Source organism: Podarcis pityusensis, assembly GCF_964106645.2.
Source record: "Podarcis pityusensis genome assembly, chromosome: 2".
Taxonomy (NCBI): domain Eukaryota; kingdom Metazoa; phylum Chordata; class Lepidosauria; order Squamata; family Lacertidae; genus Podarcis; species Podarcis pityusensis.
In genome coordinates, this window is record NC_138029.1 from 48,207,979 (window position 1) to 48,229,858 (window position 21,880).

The 21,880-nt window shown below is 41.1% G+C and overlaps 1 protein-coding gene across 1 annotated transcript in view; it reads left to right on the forward strand.

The window, feature by feature from the left end:
- The window catches only part of TENM2 (teneurin transmembrane protein 2), a 696,995-nt gene that overhangs the window by 33,236 nt on the left and 641,879 nt on the right, over window positions 1-21,880 (forward strand). The window contains exon 2 of the mRNA XM_080995195.1: window positions 14,075-14,371. Within this exon, the coding sequence (XP_080851321.1) occupies window positions 14,146-14,371 (226 nt within the window). The 5' untranslated portion in view covers window positions 14,075-14,145. The remainder of the gene's footprint in view (window positions 1-14,074; window positions 14,372-21,880) is intronic.

A 21,880-nucleotide genomic window follows, 5' to 3' on the forward strand; every position in this document is an offset into this window, starting at 1 on the left:
AACCATTTCTGTGTTCAGAGCTGCTTTTGGGAGTGATTTGGTTGCCCTGATTGATGACCTTCATTTGAAGATAGACAAATGGGAGTTTGACCCTGCTGCTTCTGTACATTCTATCATCTGCTTTTGATACCATCAACATAGTATCCTCCTAGGAGATAGATATTTGGAGACACTTCTTTAGTGATTAAACTACTGCTTCCAGGAACAGGGAGAAAAAAACATTGGATAAGTGTTTCTTAGTCCTCTGGATCTTGAGCTCTGAGGGCCACAGGGCACTATATTGTCTCCTATGCTATTTGATATCTGTATAAAGCCATTTGGAGCTGTCATTAGGAGATTTGGAGTGAGGTGTAATCGTATGCTGATACTAAGCTTTTATTTTTCTGTAACTTCACAATCATGAGTGGCTATGTGTCTGGATGCAGTAGTGGGCTGATGAACTGAATCTGAAGATGGAGGGTGAGTGGTTCCTGAGTTCCCAACATGAGCCTAGGCCTAAGCATGCACTGATCTCTGGATTGGAGCACTAGGCTTTAAGTAGTATTTTATGCATAGGTATCTTTATTGGGATGGTAGGCTGTAAATAAGGTAGGCTGTAAATAAGGCAATGTATTTCTGCATTCTGTGGGTGGACCGGGGGGGGGGGTGGTTCAGTAATAGGATTTTTTTTTACTGAATTCATAATAGTTTCAATTTTACCATTTACTAATTTGAAAAAATGATTGTATTAAATGTAATATACTGATGATTAGCTGAAGTTCATAAAAGAACTTCAAAAGAACTTGGTAGCAGGATATAAAATAGTAAATAAAGGTATGGAATTTTCCCCTTTTGGAATTCAATTCCTTATTCATTAAAGGTTTCAGTTGTCCATTTCTTTGTGTGTTTTTTTACCTTTTGCTTTTTTAGAGTTTTTACTGCCCGCTTTGAAATGTTAGGACAAAGGTTCACGGTAGGAAGTTGTTTTATTTCTGACAAAGTTTTGTGTGCATAAAGCACTGGGAATTCATGGTAACTAAGTTAATGGTTTATGTACACTAAAGAAAACTTTTATGCTCAAAGGTAGGCGGAACAAAGCTCCATTTACTTGTATAAGAAACAACTTCAGTCTTTCTTCTACTGAAATCTAGGGCTTTTAAACTAATCTTTGAAATTATTTTTGGAGAAAGTTCTGGAAATGTGTAAATTATCTCCAACAATTCCCCTTTCCCAAATTATATGCTCCATGGTGTATCACAAAGAAAATAAACAGAAAAGGTATTTTGATAAATGAATCAATTAAAAGACTACAAGAAGACTCCAGTTGACAATTTTGCTGTCAAGTTTCAATCAACATATGCAATTCACACAACTAATTTAGCTCCCCTGGTCTAAGATTCCCTAGCCTAAAAAAACTTCGGTGTGTCCATTTCAATAGCAGAGAATTCATACTGCTGGAGAGATCCCCCCCTCCCCCAATTTCTTTCTTTCCCTATTTTTTTCAGATGTTTGGAGGAAAAGCTTTGAGCTTCTGCTGCCAAGATAGGGGAACTTGCTTACAGTATATGATTTAGCAAATAAAAGGAAAACAAAGAGAATTGGCCAAACATAATGCATATACATGGTTTGTACTTGCATCTTTGTTTAAAATATAGATAGGGCAATCATGATCAAGACCAAGTCAGTGTGTATGCATGTTAAAACTCTTTCCCCTCATACATATAAATCACAAAAATTGCTCCCTGAAGCTGGGAGTTGCCCTGAAAGGAAAGCTATCAGTGCCAAGAGCAGCTTTTCTCATGGGGGGCAGCTTTTGGAGTGGGGGTGGTTGTTAAGACCACCGCAAGAAGGAAAGGATTTCTATCACTCTCCACCCCCACTGTGGTCCTAATTCAGATCACCCATTTAAAAAAATAGACAGAAGGGCAAACAACACCTTGAATATAAAATGTAGTTTGACTCAAAGACTAGGGCTGGACTTGTCTGTCTTTGCTACAGCCTCAGAACAATTAAAGCTTCCATTATACGCACACAAACATGAGAATTAGTGTCACTGAACCCAATGGATACAAATGTGTTGGATCTGGCTGCAAATTGTATGTACTGAGATGCAGTCTGGGAAGTTGTCCAGCTCAGTTCTATTATTATTATTTTTGAGCTGTCACAGGACACAGGAATGCTGCCAAAAGAAACATCCCCATATTGAGATCCCCCCCTCTCCCTCATAATGTGTACTAGCAGCCATCATATGGCATGACATCATAATGTCATAAGATTTTTTTACTCATACCAGCATCAGTCAATAATGTAAGTGTGGGCGGAGAAATTCACAATGTGATGCCATCATGTCATGTATACATATTTTGGGGAGAGAGAAAGAGAGTTCCACACAAATATGTTGTTTTTGAAGCATATTATCAAAGTTGTTCTCAACATGAATATCTGAAAGTAACTGGAGTCTAAAGATGTAATGTAGTATGAAAATTAAATATGTGCATACAATCTATTTTGTGCACAGCACAGCCAGACCTTTGCTGCTGCTGCTGCTGCTGCTGTTTCTGCTGCTGTTGTTGTTGCTTTAATTTTTGGTGCAGCAGTTCCTACTCCTTAAAGGACAATCTGATTTTTAAAGCTAAGAAGCATGTCTCCCCAACACCCAGTGGGACATTCTATACCAGGGATGGTATCCTCTGTATGTTGCTGAACTACATTTCTCTCAATCCAAGACAGCATAGGATGATGGGCACTGTAGTCCAATATCTGCTCTATAGCATAACTAGAAATAAGCATGCTGCTGCATACACAAATCTGCCATGTGTACCCTTTCGCATACGCTTTTGTCCAGCGACCCACATCCAGTGGAGCTGTGGGCACGCTAATGCAGTAGCAGAGTACCAGCAAGAAGCAAGGCTGTGGAGGCATTTGGCATCGCGAAAGCTTCTTTATTTACAGCAAATCAAAACAACAAACATAGCTAGTGTGAGCTAGCTAGAGCTAGAGCATGTCCTCTCTGTCCAAAAGCAGAGAACAAAGAAAAAATACAAAAGCACACAGAACGGAAGTACAGTGTCTGAGTTCCGTTCCCACACTCCTATCACAATGGAATGTAAACAGTGAATCAAGAGTTCCAACAGCAATGCGAGAATGAAATTACTAACACTTTGTATCTCCTGAATTGGCCTTTCCCCTTTTCCTTTCTCATTAATGCTGCCTTCTTCTGATCTCACTGTCCTTCTCCCTTCTCTCCTATCCTTAACCATGAAGTTCTTTATAGCTGAAATGTCATTTTCTTTACGTCCATCAGATATGGGCATAGCAGAAATGGTGTTGCCTTTTTATCCAAGATTGTCATGGCTTGCTTAATGGTGGCAGCATCTTTGAGCGGCATCTTCCATTGTGGAAATTGCAGCAGCGCCCATATAAAATTATATGTTCATCTAAATAATCCTCCACACAATTGTCAATCACTCATGATCCTGATGGCAGCTCTACCTGCTAACAGGGTGATTTAACAATGCTACCATTATGTGTGAAACAAAATATTAAAAACATTGGTATATACTGTAGAGGGAATGTGCTGTGCTGTCTTCACTCAAAGCAGTATAACATACTGGGGAATATATGCGCTTCCAACAGCTACGTACTGGATGTCAGAGGACGAGAGACAGAGAACTTGAGTCAAAAAATGTAGATTAGATCTATGTACCTGCAACTGAAAAGATTGTGTGGGGGGTTTTTGGTTTTTTTTATTATTAAAAAAGTCATTTATACATATCTGATTTTTAGAAGTCAATTTAATAATAATAATAATAATAATAATAATAATAATAATAATTTATTTGTACCCCGCCCATCTGGCTGGGTTTCCCCAGCCACTCTGGGCGGCTTCCAACAAAGATGAAAAATACACTAAAATGTCACATATTAAAAACTTCCCTGAACAGGGCTGCCTTCAGATGTCTTAGACAATCAATTTAGACAGTCATGGTCAAAAATTGTTTCTAAAGTTGTTGCTTAATCGAAAGTATTCTCTAGTGATATGAATCCATTATACAAAATTGTTAAAGCATGCTTAACAATATTGTGTTAATTATGCAATGATAAATTATTTTATCTACCTTAACAACACTGTAGCAGTAGATAATTGTTCTTTTTATGCAAGAGGAAAGTATTTATAATTTAACAAAGACTAAGAACTTTCATCATAATGACTGATTTCTTTTTTTACGTAACCACTAAAAAAATTGTAATAAATGTGATTCTAGTGCACAGGACATATTTTCTGTGTAGTATGATAAAAATCAAAAAGCCAGAGGAACCTTGTAGCTAACAAATGCACAGAGAAAAGCAACTACCATTCAGAACTCGTGTTAAACCTGCAGTTTAACTACTGATTCCAAGTCACCTGAAGTCATTTATACTACTCTTTCGCCATTTGTTTTATTTCATTTATGCTGTAATTCATTCTCAGTCTTAACTAGCTATTCTATATATCCATTTTTGCTTTGTAACTCATTTCAAACTACTTGACATGGACATGAATGTGAAACAGGAATACTTTTATTGTCTCTGTGTATTCACTAGTATAGGCTGTGCTGTACAGTGGTAGCTCGGGTTACATACGCTTCAGGTTACAGACTCTGCTAACCCAGAAATAGTACCTCGGGTTAAGAACTTTGCTTCAGGATGAGAACAGAAATCGTGCTCCAGCGGCACAGTGGCAGCAGGAGGCCCCATTAGCTAAAGTAGTGCTTCAGGTTAAGAACAGTTTCAGGTTAAGAACAGACCTCCGGAACGAATTAAGTACTTAACCTGAGGTACCACTGTAGTGCCTAAATGGAAAGGAGAGAAGGCAGAATGAGGAGGGAAAAGAGAAAGATGGAGGAAGTTTACTGAGCGGAACATAGGAAGGGAGAAGCAGTCTTTATTGGTTGAGTAAATTCAAATAGAGAGATTCATGTCCCCAGTAAGGTTTTTACTGGATAATAACATGTGGAGATTGGTATCCAGGTGGAAGAGCCAAGAGAAAGTCAAGCTGTTTTGGAGTAAGTGGCCATATCCAGGAATACTCTTGAAGACTGCCAAAATGCCAGAAAAGGTGAATCATGCATTCCCAGGCTGCACTGAGGGTGAAATGCAGAACAAGTGCCTGGTTAGGAACTCTGCTTTCAGACACAGAACTTGGACTCTCGGCTCAAGTATTCCTGAGGACTTGATTCTAAAGGTTAGCACATAGTTTAAACATAAATTAGGATACAGGTTGCAAAATTAGTAGCTCAGAAGCAGGGCTCTAAGATACATGGCTGGCACAACCTTACACACTTTCTTTCCTCATCTTTTCAAGGGTGTGGTGGGCACAGTCATTCTCTTGGTTCTCTTCCCAAGCAATGGGAGTGGGCAAGCAAGCGAACACCCCAAGTAGGCTTTGTTGGCTTGTACAGCTGCATTTGATGATGCACCCTGGGAGATGGGGCCTAAGTTTGCTTGGCCAACTTACTATCTGACTCAGGGTCTTGCATTTTCCCAGTTGGCAGGGCAGCCTTCATCTCCAGTGGCAGGGTGACAGCTGGTTTGTTCAACTCTCCTTCCTCTATTGAAACATACGGCAGCATGTGGAGAATGTGGTCTCCTAGGGGACAACCCAGACCCTCTCCACCAACAGATTCAGTAATCTCCTTCCATTCCTCCTCTCTCTTTCTGACAGAATGTCAACCAAGAGGTTTTTTCGGCACAAAAGCGGGTGGACATGTCAAGGCTACTTTCTAAAAATATTATAGAAGATGCTGGATGGGTTCAATGTTCTATTGTTATGTTGCTCACCAAAGAAGTGTGGTGGCAAAACTTTAAATCATCTATGCAACAAAAAACCTTGGGCTGGACTAGTTGATACCTATGAATATGATGTCATATAGTATTTATCAGTTCCAGCTTTCCACCTACAAGTGATCCGAGGCCTTTAGCTGATTAAAATTCTATGATGTTTTAAGTGTGTTTGTTTTTTCATTTTTATATTTTTAAGTTGTGAACTGCCTTGTGGTCTTTAGATGAAGGGGTGTACACAAATTTAATTAATCATCATCATCATCATCATCTGCGGGTGGTGACCTAGGTACTCGCCATGCCCTCTAAGCAAAAAGCTTCCCCCATGCGTATACCTTTCTGTGATATTTAGACTTCCAAGCCTGAAGCAAAACTTCCAATATTAGAAACACATACTGAATACTAAAAGTATGCTACCCGTGTGCTTAAAGTTATGCACATGTATATAAATTTGCCTAATATATGCAAGCTGGTGGTTTTTACAATTGTAACACTGCAGGCTTTTAAGTAAGTATCTTATATTGGTTTTGGGTGGTTTTTTTCCAGAAAACGATAGGTATTTGGTTTTCTATTGTTCTGGTTTTTTACCTTGTCTCATGGATTCTCACATTTTTTAAAAATAAACTTGTTATGATTTTAAGTATTCACAGATTGTAATATACATGTGGGTGTCTTCAAACATCTGGTTCTCCTGGTTACCTAAAATTGCTTCTTTTCAGAGTGATACTCTGAAGTGGGGGGAAAGAACATCAAATGCTTCATGGTTCATGTAGCCTGCTCTTAATCCTGGCAATCAGAGGAATACTGGTTTCAGGGTGTTGGCCACACTTTTTCTATAGCTAAGCTAGAAGCCATCTGTTGGCTTATCTTCCATATATTAGTTATGTAAATCCAGGGATGTTGCTGTTGCCATGAATGCTGCAAAACACATTTCTACCTGGTCTAGGGGTCGGGGCCCAGACTCACCCTGAACAGCTAAAAGAGGCTCCTGAGAGGCCAATGAGACATTGATGGAACAACTCTTGGTTTGTGACAACTGGCTAAAATATTTTAAAATGTTTGTAATTTTGATTCCTCTGAGGGGGTTTTTGTCGAGTTGGTGTTGGTTAAATGTTTAGTTGGAGTTGATGGTTATTTTAATTTGGGTGTAACTGTAAACTGTTAGTGTTGTTGTTGTTGATTTCTATTGATTACTTGGTTTGTTTGTTGCTTGTATAGGATATTTTGTTTTTTTAATGTTTGATTTGTTGTGGTTTTATATATGCTGTAAGCCACCCAGAGTGGCTGGGGAAACCCAGCCATATGGGCAGGATATAAATTTTAAAACAAGTTATGTCTGTCAGGCCCATAAAGATTCAGAGGTTGCATGAGTATTAATACAAGAGATTTGGGAATGATGTAGTACAGAGATTGCCAACCCAGCGCCCATGGGCACACATTTCATGTCTCTCCTTTTTATTTATTTCTAATGGCAGGCACTTCCTTCACCCATGGAGGGGCTTTCTGAATGTGTGTGCTCAAGTATGCTCTTGCTATGTGTGTATTATTGAGAGATATCCACTTGGGCAGAGAGAAAGAGAGTGAGATGTCTCTCGGTGTGTGAGAGTGTAGGCTGAGCCTAGTCCATGCCAGGGAATCGTTGGCCCGCGTCCTCAGATCCAGAGAGAGAGCAAAAGAAAGCACCAGGAAAGATCTTTCTTTGGAGGAAAGCAGTTTATTCTCTGTGCACAGAGACAGCCAGCAGAATAATTTCTGGAAGACTGGCTGCCCCGAAATACGCCTCTGCAAACTTTCTTATACCTTGAGAAAGCTCTCTCCCTCCTCCTCCTCCTCCTCCCGTCTCCCTCGTCTCGTATGTGTCTTTCTTATCTTGCATTCCTAAAGCGAGGGGCCTCTGGTTATTTCTAGCTTACAGTCTCCTTCATATGTGTCTTTCTTATCTTACATTCCTAAAGCGAGGGGCCTCTTTTGCAGAAGTCAAATTAGCTCAGAAATTTACTTAGATCCAAAGTACAGAGAATATAGAAGATCCTTCTTAGGTACAAGGTACAAGGTATAGAAAGCATATAGAAAGCAATCCTTCCCTCTCCCTTCACTCCCTCCTCTTCTTATGAACAACCTAATACTTAGGTTCGTTCTGGGGTAGGGGTCTATAATCTCTCATGAAAGCAAGCACACGAGGTCCCATCATGCGAGACATCATCTTCTCCATCATATTTTGCATACATTGCATCAAGCAGGGCATACAGAAGCAGAAAAGCAATAAAAGCATTATTGGACTTATCACCATAATAAATATCCTCCCCATCCATCCACCTGGGAAGATGCCGTCCAACCAAGACATATCCCAGCCCTCCCAGGTTTGTACAGGGACATGTGCTACCTTTTCAATGCTTGCTGCCAGATCACGGATAGCCTCGCCGTGGTCTGAAATGTTGAAGCAACATGCTCCACCTGTGAGATTTAACGCTGCACAAAAGCCTCCATGTTGCGCCAGGAGAAAGTCCAATGCTAATTGGACTGAGAGAAACGCATTGCGTGTCTCATCCAATTGCGTAGCAATTAGCCTAAGGGCCGTGGCTGTCGTGTTAGCAACAATCTCTACCACTGCCTGGAGTCTGATTACGCGGTTCAAGTTATAGATCGGCCCCCTTGCCCCAGAGATTTTCTCTCCCTGATTCCATGAGGCTGGAGCATAATGGGCCAGTATCCTTTCCGGAGGCCACTGATTTTTGCCCCAATTCTGGGAGCTGCCACCTGCAAGTGTTGCCAGGTCAGCCGAACGCCTCCTTCTACGGGGTGCAGAGGCAATCTGGTCAGGAATCCACATGGGGGGTATTAAGTAGGCTGGAAAACAGACCCCATACCATCCTCTTGGGAGGGCATGATAGGCCTTCCTGCCACACACCCAGTAAACGTCCTGACCATGGGCAGATATGGTGCCTCTCAGCAAGCGGGCCAGGCATGCAATCAAATTGGAACCAGAAAAGGTTCCTGTCTCGGACTCAAACATGTTAGTCGGGGCTGGGAAGGTACGATCACAGTGGGAAGTGCCCACATAGGTCTGAGCGTCACTTATGTCATTTGATTTGTTGCCACAAAGGCAGCCAGTGATCCTGTGAACCTGGAAAGGGACGGAATGATTCCATAAAGAAGAATGGTTGCCCAGAGGCTGGAAGGCAACAAGTGGAGTTGTAACCAAGGATTCATTCCAAGGCACAGGGAGGAGTGGCATTCCTCCCAGAGCATCTACAGGGGCCAGAGTGCAGACGGCACAATTGGTCCGATTTGCAGAGAACGCAACCATCTCAGCAACCTGAATCCACTTATTATATGTGTGGTGGGCCCCCCACGATTGCAGCAGTTGTCTGGTCACTGTGAGTGGTATTGGCATTTCAAAGGTCAAAGGCAGCAGAAATACCAGCATGGGGACCCACAGTCGTATTTGAGCCATTGTATGCACGGGGAGGGGCTTAGGTAAGTGCTAGAGAGTGGGCTGGGGTGTAATTACGCTGAAAGAAAAGACCCACTAGACACCCTCCTCTGCAGGGGTGGCGTAAAGCAAACCAGGCCCAGGTACCTTCAATAAAGTTCAGTTATGCGAAAGGAAAGAAAAGAAAATGTGAAAATGTTCTCTTTCAATCCATGCTGGATCCTGGAGCCGTGCCAAACGTCAGCGTCCGGAGTGACGTAGGCAGGGCTGTAGTCTGGTGGGTGTCGGGTCGTCTGGTGGGCGTTGGGCATCTTGGGTCCCTTCCAACAAGGCTGGAGCGATGTCTGGGCGTCTGGGTCCAATCTGGGTCCTCATCATAGGGATGCAGAGGCTCGACCAAGGCACAAGGCGTTCCAGCAAAAGCTCACCTGTTAAGAGAAGAGATAACAAAGACGGCAGCGATTGCACAGAACAAATTGATAGGTAACATTTGCACATAACGTATAGGCCTAGCAAACATTAATTCAAAAGGGTATGCTTGGCAGGAAACTTCGCAAGGGGTTAACAGTTCTGTTCCTTGGGTTAAATTTTGCCAGCTGAGATTTTTTAAAAGTCTCATTTGTGTGCTCTAGGTTTCAGAGCTTTAAGCCATGTTGCAAATTTCAGTTCATTTGCCAGTGTCTGTAGAAAGAACAATGCGCTCCTTGCTTCTGGCAAAGTTTCAAATTCCTCAAAATATCAATTCCTATGTTATGCTGCGGCTCCTTTTTCAGAATAAAATTGCACCTTAAAAAGAAAAACTTGACAAAGTTCACAGAAAGCATTCACTTGCTTTTAAGAAAGTCACTTCTTCAGGTTAATACTTTGGGGCAGGGGGGTGGGTAACTCTTGGCCTTCTGGGTTTATGTGGCTGAACTGTAAATCCAGAAAGTGTGAGGTTCACGGTAGCTGGCTGAATGCAGCAGTGTCCTTCTTGGAATAGCTGCCAAGAGATAACGCTCTGAAGCTACCTCCAAGCGCCTGGCAGAAAGGGGGGGGAGCTGATGTCCTGTGACTTGCATGATTTTTTTTTAAAAAAACAGTCTGTTCAATTGCTTTTTTGCTGCAACAGTCTTTTTGAGCAAGAACAGAGATGAAAAAAAATAATTTTTGAGAAATCTTGTTGTTCCCAGCCTGTGGGGAGTGGGGCCTGTGGGCATTCCATTTCCCAATGACTCCCTTGCCTGCAGATGGCGCACTGGCTTCTTCCCTAGGCGTCTTCTGACCCTCCCGTGGACACCCTCGCTTGCTCCAGGATTGCGTTTTTGGCTTTCTGGCTGCTGGCTGTTTGAAGACAAACCCCTAATTATTTTGGCCAGGTCCTCTTCGAAAGAAGGATTCTGATTTAAAGTGCTTGGAGGTCTGTGGTCCTGGGCATCGGATGACTCCAGGGGGTCGTACACTCAGTGGAGTGGGGCCATCAAAGTGGAGTTTTAGCTGCCTCAATTGCAACTATTAGCTGCCTCAATTGCAACATCAGTATTATCCGCTGCCCTGAGGGCATTTTTCTTGCGGATTTCCTCAATGGTCAGTAATTGTAATTCTAGGGTTTTAAATCCCTTGGGTTTTAATTGTCTCTTTTTTAACAGTTCTGTCCTATGCGGCTCTCAAAGCCTTCCCTTCTGTTTCTTTCTGCCAGTTCACATCCTTGCATTGTGCTGCTTCTAGAACCAAGAAGCCACATCCAGCTCTGTTTTAAACAGTTCTACATACTGGAACACTCTGTCAAACTGCTTACTAGTCCATCTTATCTCTTTATCTAGAGTTTTTCTGAAGTCTTCATCATCATCATCATCAACAACACCTTTCTCTTCACCTTCCTTGCTAACTCAACCAATCCCTTTACAAATTCCTCATCATCCTCTTCTTCCTCTTCTGATTCATTAGCCTTGGGGGGTTCAGGCTGGGGGCCAACTCCTCCCGGTGCCTGGGGGCCTGGGTCCAGGGGAGGGGCAGTTGGTGGAGCATAGGGTGGAGGTGGTTTAATGACTTCCCCCTCCTCTTCTTCTGGGTCTGGTATCACTGGGGGCTTTTCTGATTTCCCTGTCGGTCGAACTGCACAAACTGTACTTTGTGGGGCGTCGCCTCGGCAGGCTTTCAACCACGATGGGTTCTTTTCTACATTGGTTTTCCAAGTAGAAATGTAGGGGATCTGGTCTGGGTGGACGTTCAAGATATTTTGATACAGTGGGTTGATTAGTTGCAAATCAAAGCTCCCCTCCGAGGGCCAGTTAGTTTGTTGCGAGGGCCAGTCAACCTCACATAATGTTCTCATCCTCCGTTGCCTCAATTTGATTCCCTAATCATCATGCTTTGTGGCTGCTTTCCAGTTGTTTAAAAAGCATTCCAGAGGACTACATTGGCTTGCCCCAGACCCCATTTTCAGATACTCTGCTGCTAACAGGTTGTAAATTCTCTCACTCTACACACACTACAGCCCTACAATCGCTCGGCCAAGGGGGACACTAAGCCCTGGCCCACACTTGACAATTCAGTCACTAGAGTATCTGACATGCAACATACAACATACAAAACACATCAATATAATTTCAACATGTAACACACTAAACACACCAAAATAATTTCAGCATGCAATACACAAAACACACCAAAATAATTTCAACATGTAATACACAAAACACACCAAAATAATTTTCCCCTCTGTTCCCCCCCCCCTTTTTTTTTTTTTTTTTTTTACCAAACCTTACCGGTGGCACACCACTGCCACGCCCCTTTTTTTTCCCTTCCTGGCTGCACTCTACTGCATAACCAGGTGAGGCTGATCAGGCCTCCCTTTTTTCCCTTGGGCTCACGCCCACGCCCTTTCCCTTGGGCTTACCGTTTTCTGCTGCAGATTCCCTTCCCTGGCCAGTCCTCTTTCCTCCCTCGACCTGGGTCCTTGCTCCGGAGCGGTGTGGCTGGCTCCCCCCACAAATTGGCAGGGCGCGCGTGGAGCCTGCAATTGCCGATCCGAGCTGTCCACCAAGGTCGAGCCTGGCTCTCCCCAGCCCTCTGAGGTGGGGCAGATTCCCGGTCAGGGAACCAAGATGTAGGCTGAGCCTAGTCCATGCCAGGGAATCGTTGGCCCGCGTCCTCAGATCCAGAGAGAGAGCAAAAGAAAGCACCAGGAAAGATCTTTCTTTGGAGGAAAGCAGTTTATTCTCTGTGCACAGAGACAGCCAGCAGAATAATTTCTGGAAGACTGGCTGCCCCGAAATACGCCTCTGCAAACTTTCTTATACCTTGAGAAAGCTCTCTCCCTCCTCCTCCTCCTCCTCCCGTCTCCCTCGTCTCGTATGTGTCTTTCTTATCTTGCATTCCTAAAGCGAGGGGCCTCTGGTTATTTCTAGCTTACAGTCTCCTTCATATGTGTCTTTCTTATCTTACATTCCTAAAGCGAGGGGCCTCTTTTGCAGAAGTCAAATTAGCTCAGAAATTTACTTAGATCCAAAGTACAGAGAATATAGAAGATCCTTCTTAGGTACAAGGTACAAGGTATAGAAAGCATATAGAAAGCAATCCTTCCCTCTCCCTTCAAGAGGGGGAGGGAGGAGGAAGCATACATGTACGTGTGATCTGTAAGAAAGGGAAGGGTGTATGTGCTGTGTGTACAGTCTGTGTGAGAGATTGAGGGATGCATATGTGAAGTATGTGATTGTGTGTGAGAGAAGCATGTGTGTCTGTGGTCTATATGTGTGCATGTGCTCTGTGTGTGTATGTGTGTGAGAGAGAGGGGGACAGAAAATGTGGTGTGGCCACATTGTATATTTTCCCTGGTACATGGAAACATCTCCTGTTTACCAACAGCATCATTGTGTGCATGATCTGCACAATCAGGACACGTAGGTGACTTCCCACAACAAGCATGTGGTTAGAGGGAGTAGGGAGCAGCAAAGATGGCCCTCTGTTTTCGTGTGATTCCATGCCATCCCCAGCAGCTATGATAAATTATGCCTGTCCCTCCATGGTACACATTTTGTGTTATGGCCTGCTCCCATGAGAGCCATTTTGTAACTGACACCTACAGCACTTTCTAACAATTTGTAATGCGCCTGCTGGTCCAAAAGGTTATTAGCCCTTGATGTAGTAAGAGAGTTCAAAAATGCTTAGGCTGTAATCATAACTAGACTAAGGGAGCAATCCTAAACTGCCCAACACCAGTGGAGCTTTATGGTGGGTGAGAAAGCCAGTTGAAGAAAAAAAGTATGATGAAAAAGGGAAATTATGAAGGAATACTAAGGAAGCGTTTTTGGTTTTTCTGAAACTTGCTTGTATAGCATGTGAATCTTAATGGTTCATTCTTTAAACTTCACTGTGTGCTTCATTCTAATCTGCACACTTCATATGATGCTCTACATTTCAGACCCTCCTGCAGCTATAAAAGGAAGTAATTAAAGCTGTTTCCAATCTGTTTTTCTGTGTGTTGTTGCAGAGCATGAGCTAATATCAGAGTGTCAAAAGGACTGTCATGTTGTTATCAGTGTGCATGCATAAATGAAAAGATTACAGCAGTTTGTTTTATCATCAATTTTTAAACTCTTCAATAAAAACATAGTTTTAATAAAATATAACTCATGCAGTTAAATCAAATTTCTTTCATTTGTTTCCATTAGGATCAATTACCCATATAGGTTTTTTTAAAGCAATTGAAATCCTTTGTTGGCTGTTGTGTCTTTTTCACTTTAGTTTTCTAAGAAAGTGAGAAAATGTGACTTTACACATACACACAGATGCACACACACACAAACAAATGTATATTTAAGTCATCACTTTATACTTAAACATTATTTTTATTTCTTTTAGGTGGAAAAATAACCAGTCTCTGCCTTAAAGTTTTACAACAGTGGGAAAAAGTTTCATTTTCTCCCAGAATTATGGATATAAAAGATCGAAGGCACCGCTCTTTGACAAGAGGCAGGTGTGGAAAGGAATGTCGCTACACAAGTTCATCACTGGACAGTGAGGACTGTAGAGTGCCTACTCAGAAGTCCTATAGTTCAAGTGAGACACTGAAGGCTTATGATCATGACACCAGAATGCACTATGGAAATCGAGTTACTGACCTAGTTCACAGAGAGTCTGATGAGTTTCCAAGACAAGGTATGTTCTAAGACCCTTTTTTTTTTTTTTTTTTTACTTCAATGATACCATTACAGTACTATATTTAAGTGTCCATGCAGTTACTCTGCATTTGTATGGGAAGATGTGTTCAGTTGTGATTTGACATGCAAGTACAAAATTCAGTTTTCATTGTGAAGTGAAGTGGTGAATATGTTAGCTTTGTCATATTCAGAAAGCCTTTCTAGATTCCTCCTTTTAACATAGAGGTATTAATAATTATTAGTATTAACCAGCTGTCATGTTGTCATATTTCTGGAGAGGCCCACATATTATACCCTTGTGTTATGTCACTAAGGTTCATTACAGGTATAATAGAGACATTTTCACTACTTATTTTTTTAAGGGACTAGCACTACTGATAAGTAAAACATTGTGATTAACATTTGGTAATCATTACCTATGAGGTACTTGGAATTTATCCCATATTTCTTACTGAAGTGAATTGAAATATGGAGAATGTACACTTTTCTCTGACACCATTTTGTCACTGCATAAGCCTTACATTTAATTTAATTTAAAAATGGAGGGAGAAGACCCATCTAATTATTTTCAAGTTCATTAGTAGTTTGTTAGTGCCTCACACAGAATCAAAACCCCACATTAAATTTTAGATTGATATAAATTTTTCACATGAATGTGTAAACTTCCTTTGATGGCTTTTTTCCATTATAACAAAAACGATTGAGAGAAGTATCTTTACATGTTGTTTTTACTTTGCGTACGTTTCTTTCTATTTTACTTTAAGTGACAATTTATTATGCTTCTATGTCTTACCCTTTTCAGTGTGTGAATAATTCAAATACAGAAAAACATAGCCCAGACTTGTGATATGAAAAGTTCCAGATAGTCTGGCTATTAAGAGATAGTTGCATTCCTAAGACAGGCATAAATGGTGGGTGGGGAAAACCAGCACACTTTTCAACTCTCCAGTTGTCATATAGAATGATATTAAGTCTTATAATCCCTTTGTAAGATTGATGCCAATGAAGTTATTTCTGTTGCTTTTCCTAGCCCAGAATGAATCCTAGGCAATACTTTTCTCAAAAGATTGTCTTCCCAGCAAAATTGATCCACAAGCATATATGGCTCCGTCTCATGGAAGAGTATTTGTTCAACATAGCTTTTAATTTTATCCTACTATACAAAGCTAAAAGCACCTGATGCCCTCTAAACATGTTTTAAATTACTGTATGCATGTGCTTGGTTTGGATTGGAGCTAATAGCTCTTAGTGATAGAATTCCCTGTGAGGTATTTGTTGTTTCTTTCAAAATTGTTAAAATTTCTTTGGCACTATGAACGTTAAATCACAATATCTCTGTGCAGTAGATATATTCCCTACCATTTTTCCAGTGAGCTAGGCAGCTTAAACTGCAGAATAGAGACTTAGCTAAGGACCCCAGTGAGCTTTACTGCTGAATCAGCATCTGAATCTGGATTCCTCACATTCAGGCACAACAGCGTAGACACTTCTTGTCAATGGTCCTTGTGATGTTTAAGTTGTAACTATGCTTCAGCTGAAGAACTGTTGCTCCTGAAGTGTATAAATTATCCTGTGTTTGCATAGCTTCAAAACTGCAATAGGGTTCTTTGTTTCTAGATCACTGATTTTAAAACCTCTTCCCAACTTTCTTCTTCTTTCATGAAATTGCTTCAGCTTTCTTTTGGTATAAAATGGTTACCATCTTTGTTAGTTTTGTGTACATCAGTTTCCCAAATACAAGTATTTTCCCCTGGTATTATTTTTCTTTCCATATTTTGGCCTACTTACTATTTCTGTAACTACTAATTTACATTTCCTTGACTGTTTATTCCCACTTTGAAGTAAACAATATGTGTAGTAAATTAGCCTTGTATGAGTGTATTTTAAGGGTAAATGTATGCACTGCCAGAAAAAAAACCTGTTACTCTATTGTTCTCTTGTTTGTTGGTGGATCAAGTATACAGGTGGTTACTAGCGGTACATAAATATAGGTCTGTCCTATGTATAATTTGATGGAAAGGAAACACAGCTTTCAGGAAAGTTACAGTACATCTTGTGAACATTTTTTTTCTTTGAAAAAGTGCATTTTATTGCTAGCAAAGTATTCTGAATTCTAAGTACACTGGAGTACTGCAGAATCACATATGTCAAACTGGCAACTGCTGATTTGTGCCAACTGCACCGATTTGCCTCAGGATGCAGAATTAGATTTCGACAGAATAACTTGGAGTTTAAATGAGGTCACAAGATTTATTTACTGGAAACACTGAAATGGATTTATCAGGCCACTCTCTAGACAAGAGGCTCATTCTATTAAATGGGGGCATTTGTCTGATTTGCTGGTCCACCCAATATTGGTTGTTCATGCAGTCCCCCTTTATCCACACAGGCCAACAGTTTGCAGTGAGGCTGCCCGTAGACTATAATAATATCGCAAGGGAAGTAAAAGTAAGGTTTTTGTTGACTATCTTTCTTCCACAATTCATAACAGCATAAATCTTCTATCTTGGAATAACATCTTGTTAGCAACTAGTGCCCTGTTGTGGCTCAGAAGTCACAGGAATAGAATGGGCATTAGTTGCAATGGACAGATATCTATAAAAGTAATGAGAATTAGACCTTTTTCAATAGTTTCATGGTAGATCCGGCCCTGCTCCTGTGGGTGCCATTGAGCAAGGTAACACTAGATGCACTTCATTGCCTTGTGTGGATGCCATTGAACAAGTTAATAACTTGTTGATGTAATAATATGTACAGTGGTACCTTGGGTTAAGTACTTAATTCGTTCTGGAGGTCCGTTCTTAACCTGAAACTGTTCTTAACGTGAAGCACCACTTTAGCTAATGGGGCTTCCTGCTGCCGCCGGGCCGCCGGAGCACAATTTCTGTTCTTATCCTGAAGCACTATTTCTGGGTTAGCAGAGTCTGTAACCTGAAGCGTATGTAACCTGAAGCGTATGTAACCCAAGGTACCACTGTATTAGGTAAACACTGCAGAGCTGCAGGGAATTTTTATGCCACAATAAATTAAAAATTTTGCTTTTTCTGCGGTCCCAACATGGTCTGGTCCAAAACAAACAAGATAGAGGCCTTTTTTTAAAGGGCCATAATTTTATAATAGTATTGGGAGGATTTATATCTGGATGCTTTACTTGAGATATATCTTAATTGCATTAATTTAAAGCAGAGAGCTGCTGCAGTGTTTTTGTACTTTGCAAGGTAAAAGCAGGGAGTCTGTATAATATCCTGTATGTCTCTAGGTAGACATAGGATATGACTAATTATCAGTGTTGTCATCATAATTTTTTCTCTTGAAGATCTGGAACAACTTGGAAAAGGTGTGAAGACTGACACACAATTATTGCAAACTACAGTTAGAATGTTACATGATCAAAAGCCCCATCTCTTAGCTGTCACATAAGTAAGTTATTACTGAGCACTCTCTTCTTTCTCGTTGTAACCAAAGCCAATCTAGTAATCCATCTCCTCCAGGAATTATGAGGACAAATAGTATATGCTTTAAAATTTTAATATGTGCAGCCAACAAGGAATTATTTAATGATTTGATAAAGTCTTTTCTAATTTGTCATATGTGTTGATAAGTGTACAGTGCACATATTTATTGTACTTTTTCTTGCAAGGAGGTCTAATTTCAGTGAAGCATAGCACGGTATCTGTATAATATTGCTGTGTGGATCTTCCCTCTATTTTTTTATATTTTTTAAAAATAAAAATAAAATTCCCCAGTTGTTTTTCTAATTTAATTCAATGGCATTAGTTAAGAAAATGGCAGTGGTCTTGATATGCACTTCAGTTTGTCATGACATATTTACTATTTTTTTAAAAAGTGTTCCCTTGAGATAGTTTAACCTTCTGACACAACTATAAAGTAAACTTTCCTTCTTTGCATTTTCCACTATGGAGTGATAACTACATAAATTAAAGAGGAACATGCATTCATAAAGCACCCAATTGAAAGTAATAACACAAATTCAAACAAGCTTTATCGGGGACTTGAAAATGAGGATTTAAATAGTAGCCCTCATGTACCCCCACGAGTGTCAGGCCTAGGAGCAGTCCCAAGCAGTAAACCTGATTCTTAAAGGGTGTGTAGCAACAAAAAGCATGCACATATCCTATTAAAGATAATGAAAGACTAATGAAAGACATGTCTGACTTGCATAGATTAAGCTTCAGGTCTTAAACTTATATCCAGTCCATCACTGAACTTAAATACCAAGGTCTTCCACACATCTTTGTCTGTTCTGTTGCAGCATCTTCCTATAGAAATTAAATAATGTGGGGGACACAACAATCAAACTTAAAATAGATCATTTTGAGCAACACTCAAAAGGAGGCACTGTGGGAAACACAAGTGGCATCATCCCACTAATAGCATCACTGGGATATTGTGGGAAATTTAAATAGTGGCTATGTCAGAAGAATCGCAAGGAATTAGCTGCCCAGCACTCATCAGAACACCATGAAATAAAACGGTTTAAAAATGAGAGTCTGCGGCCTGAGGAGAGTCCAAAGGGCCTGTATATGGCCCTCAAGCCTGAAGTTTGCAACTTCTCATCTATGGGCTCAAGCCACTGGTACAGGGTTGCCATAAGTCTGGGAAAACACAGACATCTCCTCTTTTGGGGGCGCAACATGCCCATCTGGACAGATTTTTACATTTTAAAGGAAATGTCTGGGGCTTGGGGGGGAGTTGGGGGCTCGGGCGGGGCGGGCTGCTCTGCACCGTGCTGCCACTGCCAGCCTGAGCCAGGGAAAGAGGTGTGTGGGTGTTCTGCATGCTGTGGTCACTGCCAGTCCAAGCCAGGGAAAGATGTACATAGGCGTAGCAGCCCCGCATGCCCACACGCCTCTTTGCCCGGCTCGGACTGTCCTCTTTTTTGCTCTTCAAGATATGGCAACCCTACACTAGTAGACATTGACTACTACCATATGTTGTACTTGTGTAGTACAGAGGAATTACATTTTCATGTGAATAATCCTTAAAAGAATAGCATCGCGCGTGTGTGTGTGTGTGTGTGTGTGTGTAATTAGGGATGCTGACAAAACTTTTCTGACTTGTTTTCCTGTAACCCGAGATACCAGCCCTTACATAAAAGTATGTGTGTTTGTATATATTGCAACAATTATACTTATTTAGAATCTGCTTTGCTGCAGAAAAAAATAGATACTCACATGCTTGTGACATGCAATTACATACATAGATTTCCCTACGCCTGCCTAGGAAAAATGTTATGTGACTCAAAGGAGCCTGTAAAAATGTGTTTCCTGCTGTCCCAGTGTCACTCTTTCTTCCATATCTTCCTGAAATTGCACATTAGCATAGCTTGCCAAGATTGCTGTGAATTCTGTCTTTTTAAAAAAACCACAGAAACCCGTTTTGTGCAAGGTTCAAATAAACAAAAAATAAACAGCTGTAATTGTTTTGTCCTAAGTGGTTGAATATACCATAATATTGATGCAGGACTGCCTGAAGACCCATTTGACTCATCTCTAGAACAGACTTAGATTAGTGGAGTTGACAAAGCAAATGGCATTCAGACATTTAAATATATAGCTTCCCATTCTTTACAAATACTTAGCTGTAAGTGTTTTAGAATGAATGCTAAAATACATATCTCTGAATGCAGACCATATTGGAAACTGAGATTTACTGTCCCAAAGAGTAATGCTTACTCAGCCATCTGATGAGATCTGAGCACTAAACAGTTTGAGAGGGATGCATAAAACTGTTTTATTACAAGATGCTGTTATGAATTATTGCAGATTTCCTTATGGTATAATGCTGTTACCAAACAACATGCATGAATATTAGTAGTTTTATTTCTTCCTCGTACTTTTTAGGGATAATACTTGGATTATGGCTTCCAACAGTTTCCATGTATCCTCAGGTAATAGTTGGTACAGAGACCTCTACTCAAAACCAAAAGGTGCTTTTAAAAATTTGGGTCACAGTATGTGGAAAGCTGCATTTTTTTTGCCCATGAAACTGGTGTTAAATGGTAGCATCTCATAGGGATGGATGCAGAAAATAACCATTTTGCAACTATTAGTTGGTCTCTGAGGTACTACTGAACATTATATATATATATATATATATATATATATATGTATATATACACACTGCGTCAGACCAACACGACTACCTACCTGAATCATTTTGCATTTCGTTTGGTGAAACATTCAGTTGTGATTCGAGGACCTGCCACCCGCTTGAGGATAAGAAAGACACATGGACACGGTATCGACCTGACGAGAAGCAGCAGCACAATGGCTGGGAAACGCTGCTGCGGCCGCGTTTGAGCAGCTAAACCCCGCCCCCAAGCCTCCAGCCGATTGGCTGGCCACTTGGGGGTGTGGCGCAGCAGCAGGAGCAGCTGGGCGGGGGTGGAACACCCCCTGCCAACGCGGGAAACGGCTCCCGCTCACAACTCCTCCCCTCCTTGAGGAGGAGAGGCTTTGTTGTTAACTAACACCATTTCTATCATTCTTATTAACAGATTACAATTTCTGTTTAATAAATGCAAAGCTGAAAAGGGGCTTGTTAATGAGGCCAAAATTTTTATTATGTGGAAGACACGTGTGTGTGTGTGCACGCGCGCGCGCACACACACAGACACACAGACGTCTGGGACATTATTATTGATATAGTCTGATGGGACGTTATTACTTAAAATTTTAAAAGTGTTGCCCTGGGAGGCAACAGTTTTTTATTTGTGTTGCTCGATCACACCATCACTTCATCTAGCATTTTCAAAATATAGTTTTAGTTTTAAATTCCCTTCTCTTTTCATAAGGGATTTTCTAGCCCTCCAAATTGTCAGGGGGGGCATCTAAATTTATTGTTTCTTGTTCCTGCTACCACTAATTAGCATAAGGTGGAGGGGAGGGGGGTTACTATTGGTTATTTCTGTAATTCCCCATCTATCCTACATTCCCAGAGCTCTTTGGCTTTCTTCCAGAGATTCTTAATTCAAAATTCAAGATAATTTTTCTTCTCACACTTTCCAAAAAAACCCCTACAAGTTTTCTAGTGTGGAATCCTGGGACTGGAAAAGGGAAATAAATGGATCTCACCCAATATTTTGCCCTTAAGGCTCAAGCCCCTAAAGATGAGCCCACATAATTAAGATGATATTTAACTGCAACTGGAGCAATAATATAATCAAGCAGATAAGAGTTTTGTTGCCATAACAAGGGTTCTGCAACAGCAGGGTACGTCAGTTATCCAAACTGTGAAGAGCTTGTGGGCCTGCGGCCGTTTTAAAATGGCTAAACCATGCCCCCCAGCCAGTCGGATTGTGTGGGTACGATGTGTGTGCAGCCACAAATGCACATGCTGTTTTCAAACCCTGAAGAGAGTGGAATGGGGTGGAGTGTGCTTATGTGTGCTCTGCTGACATGCATAATGACCCAGAACACAGCCCCCACACAGACAGGGAGTTGCTTATACTAAGATGCAGGAGACAATGCCCACTTTTTATTTT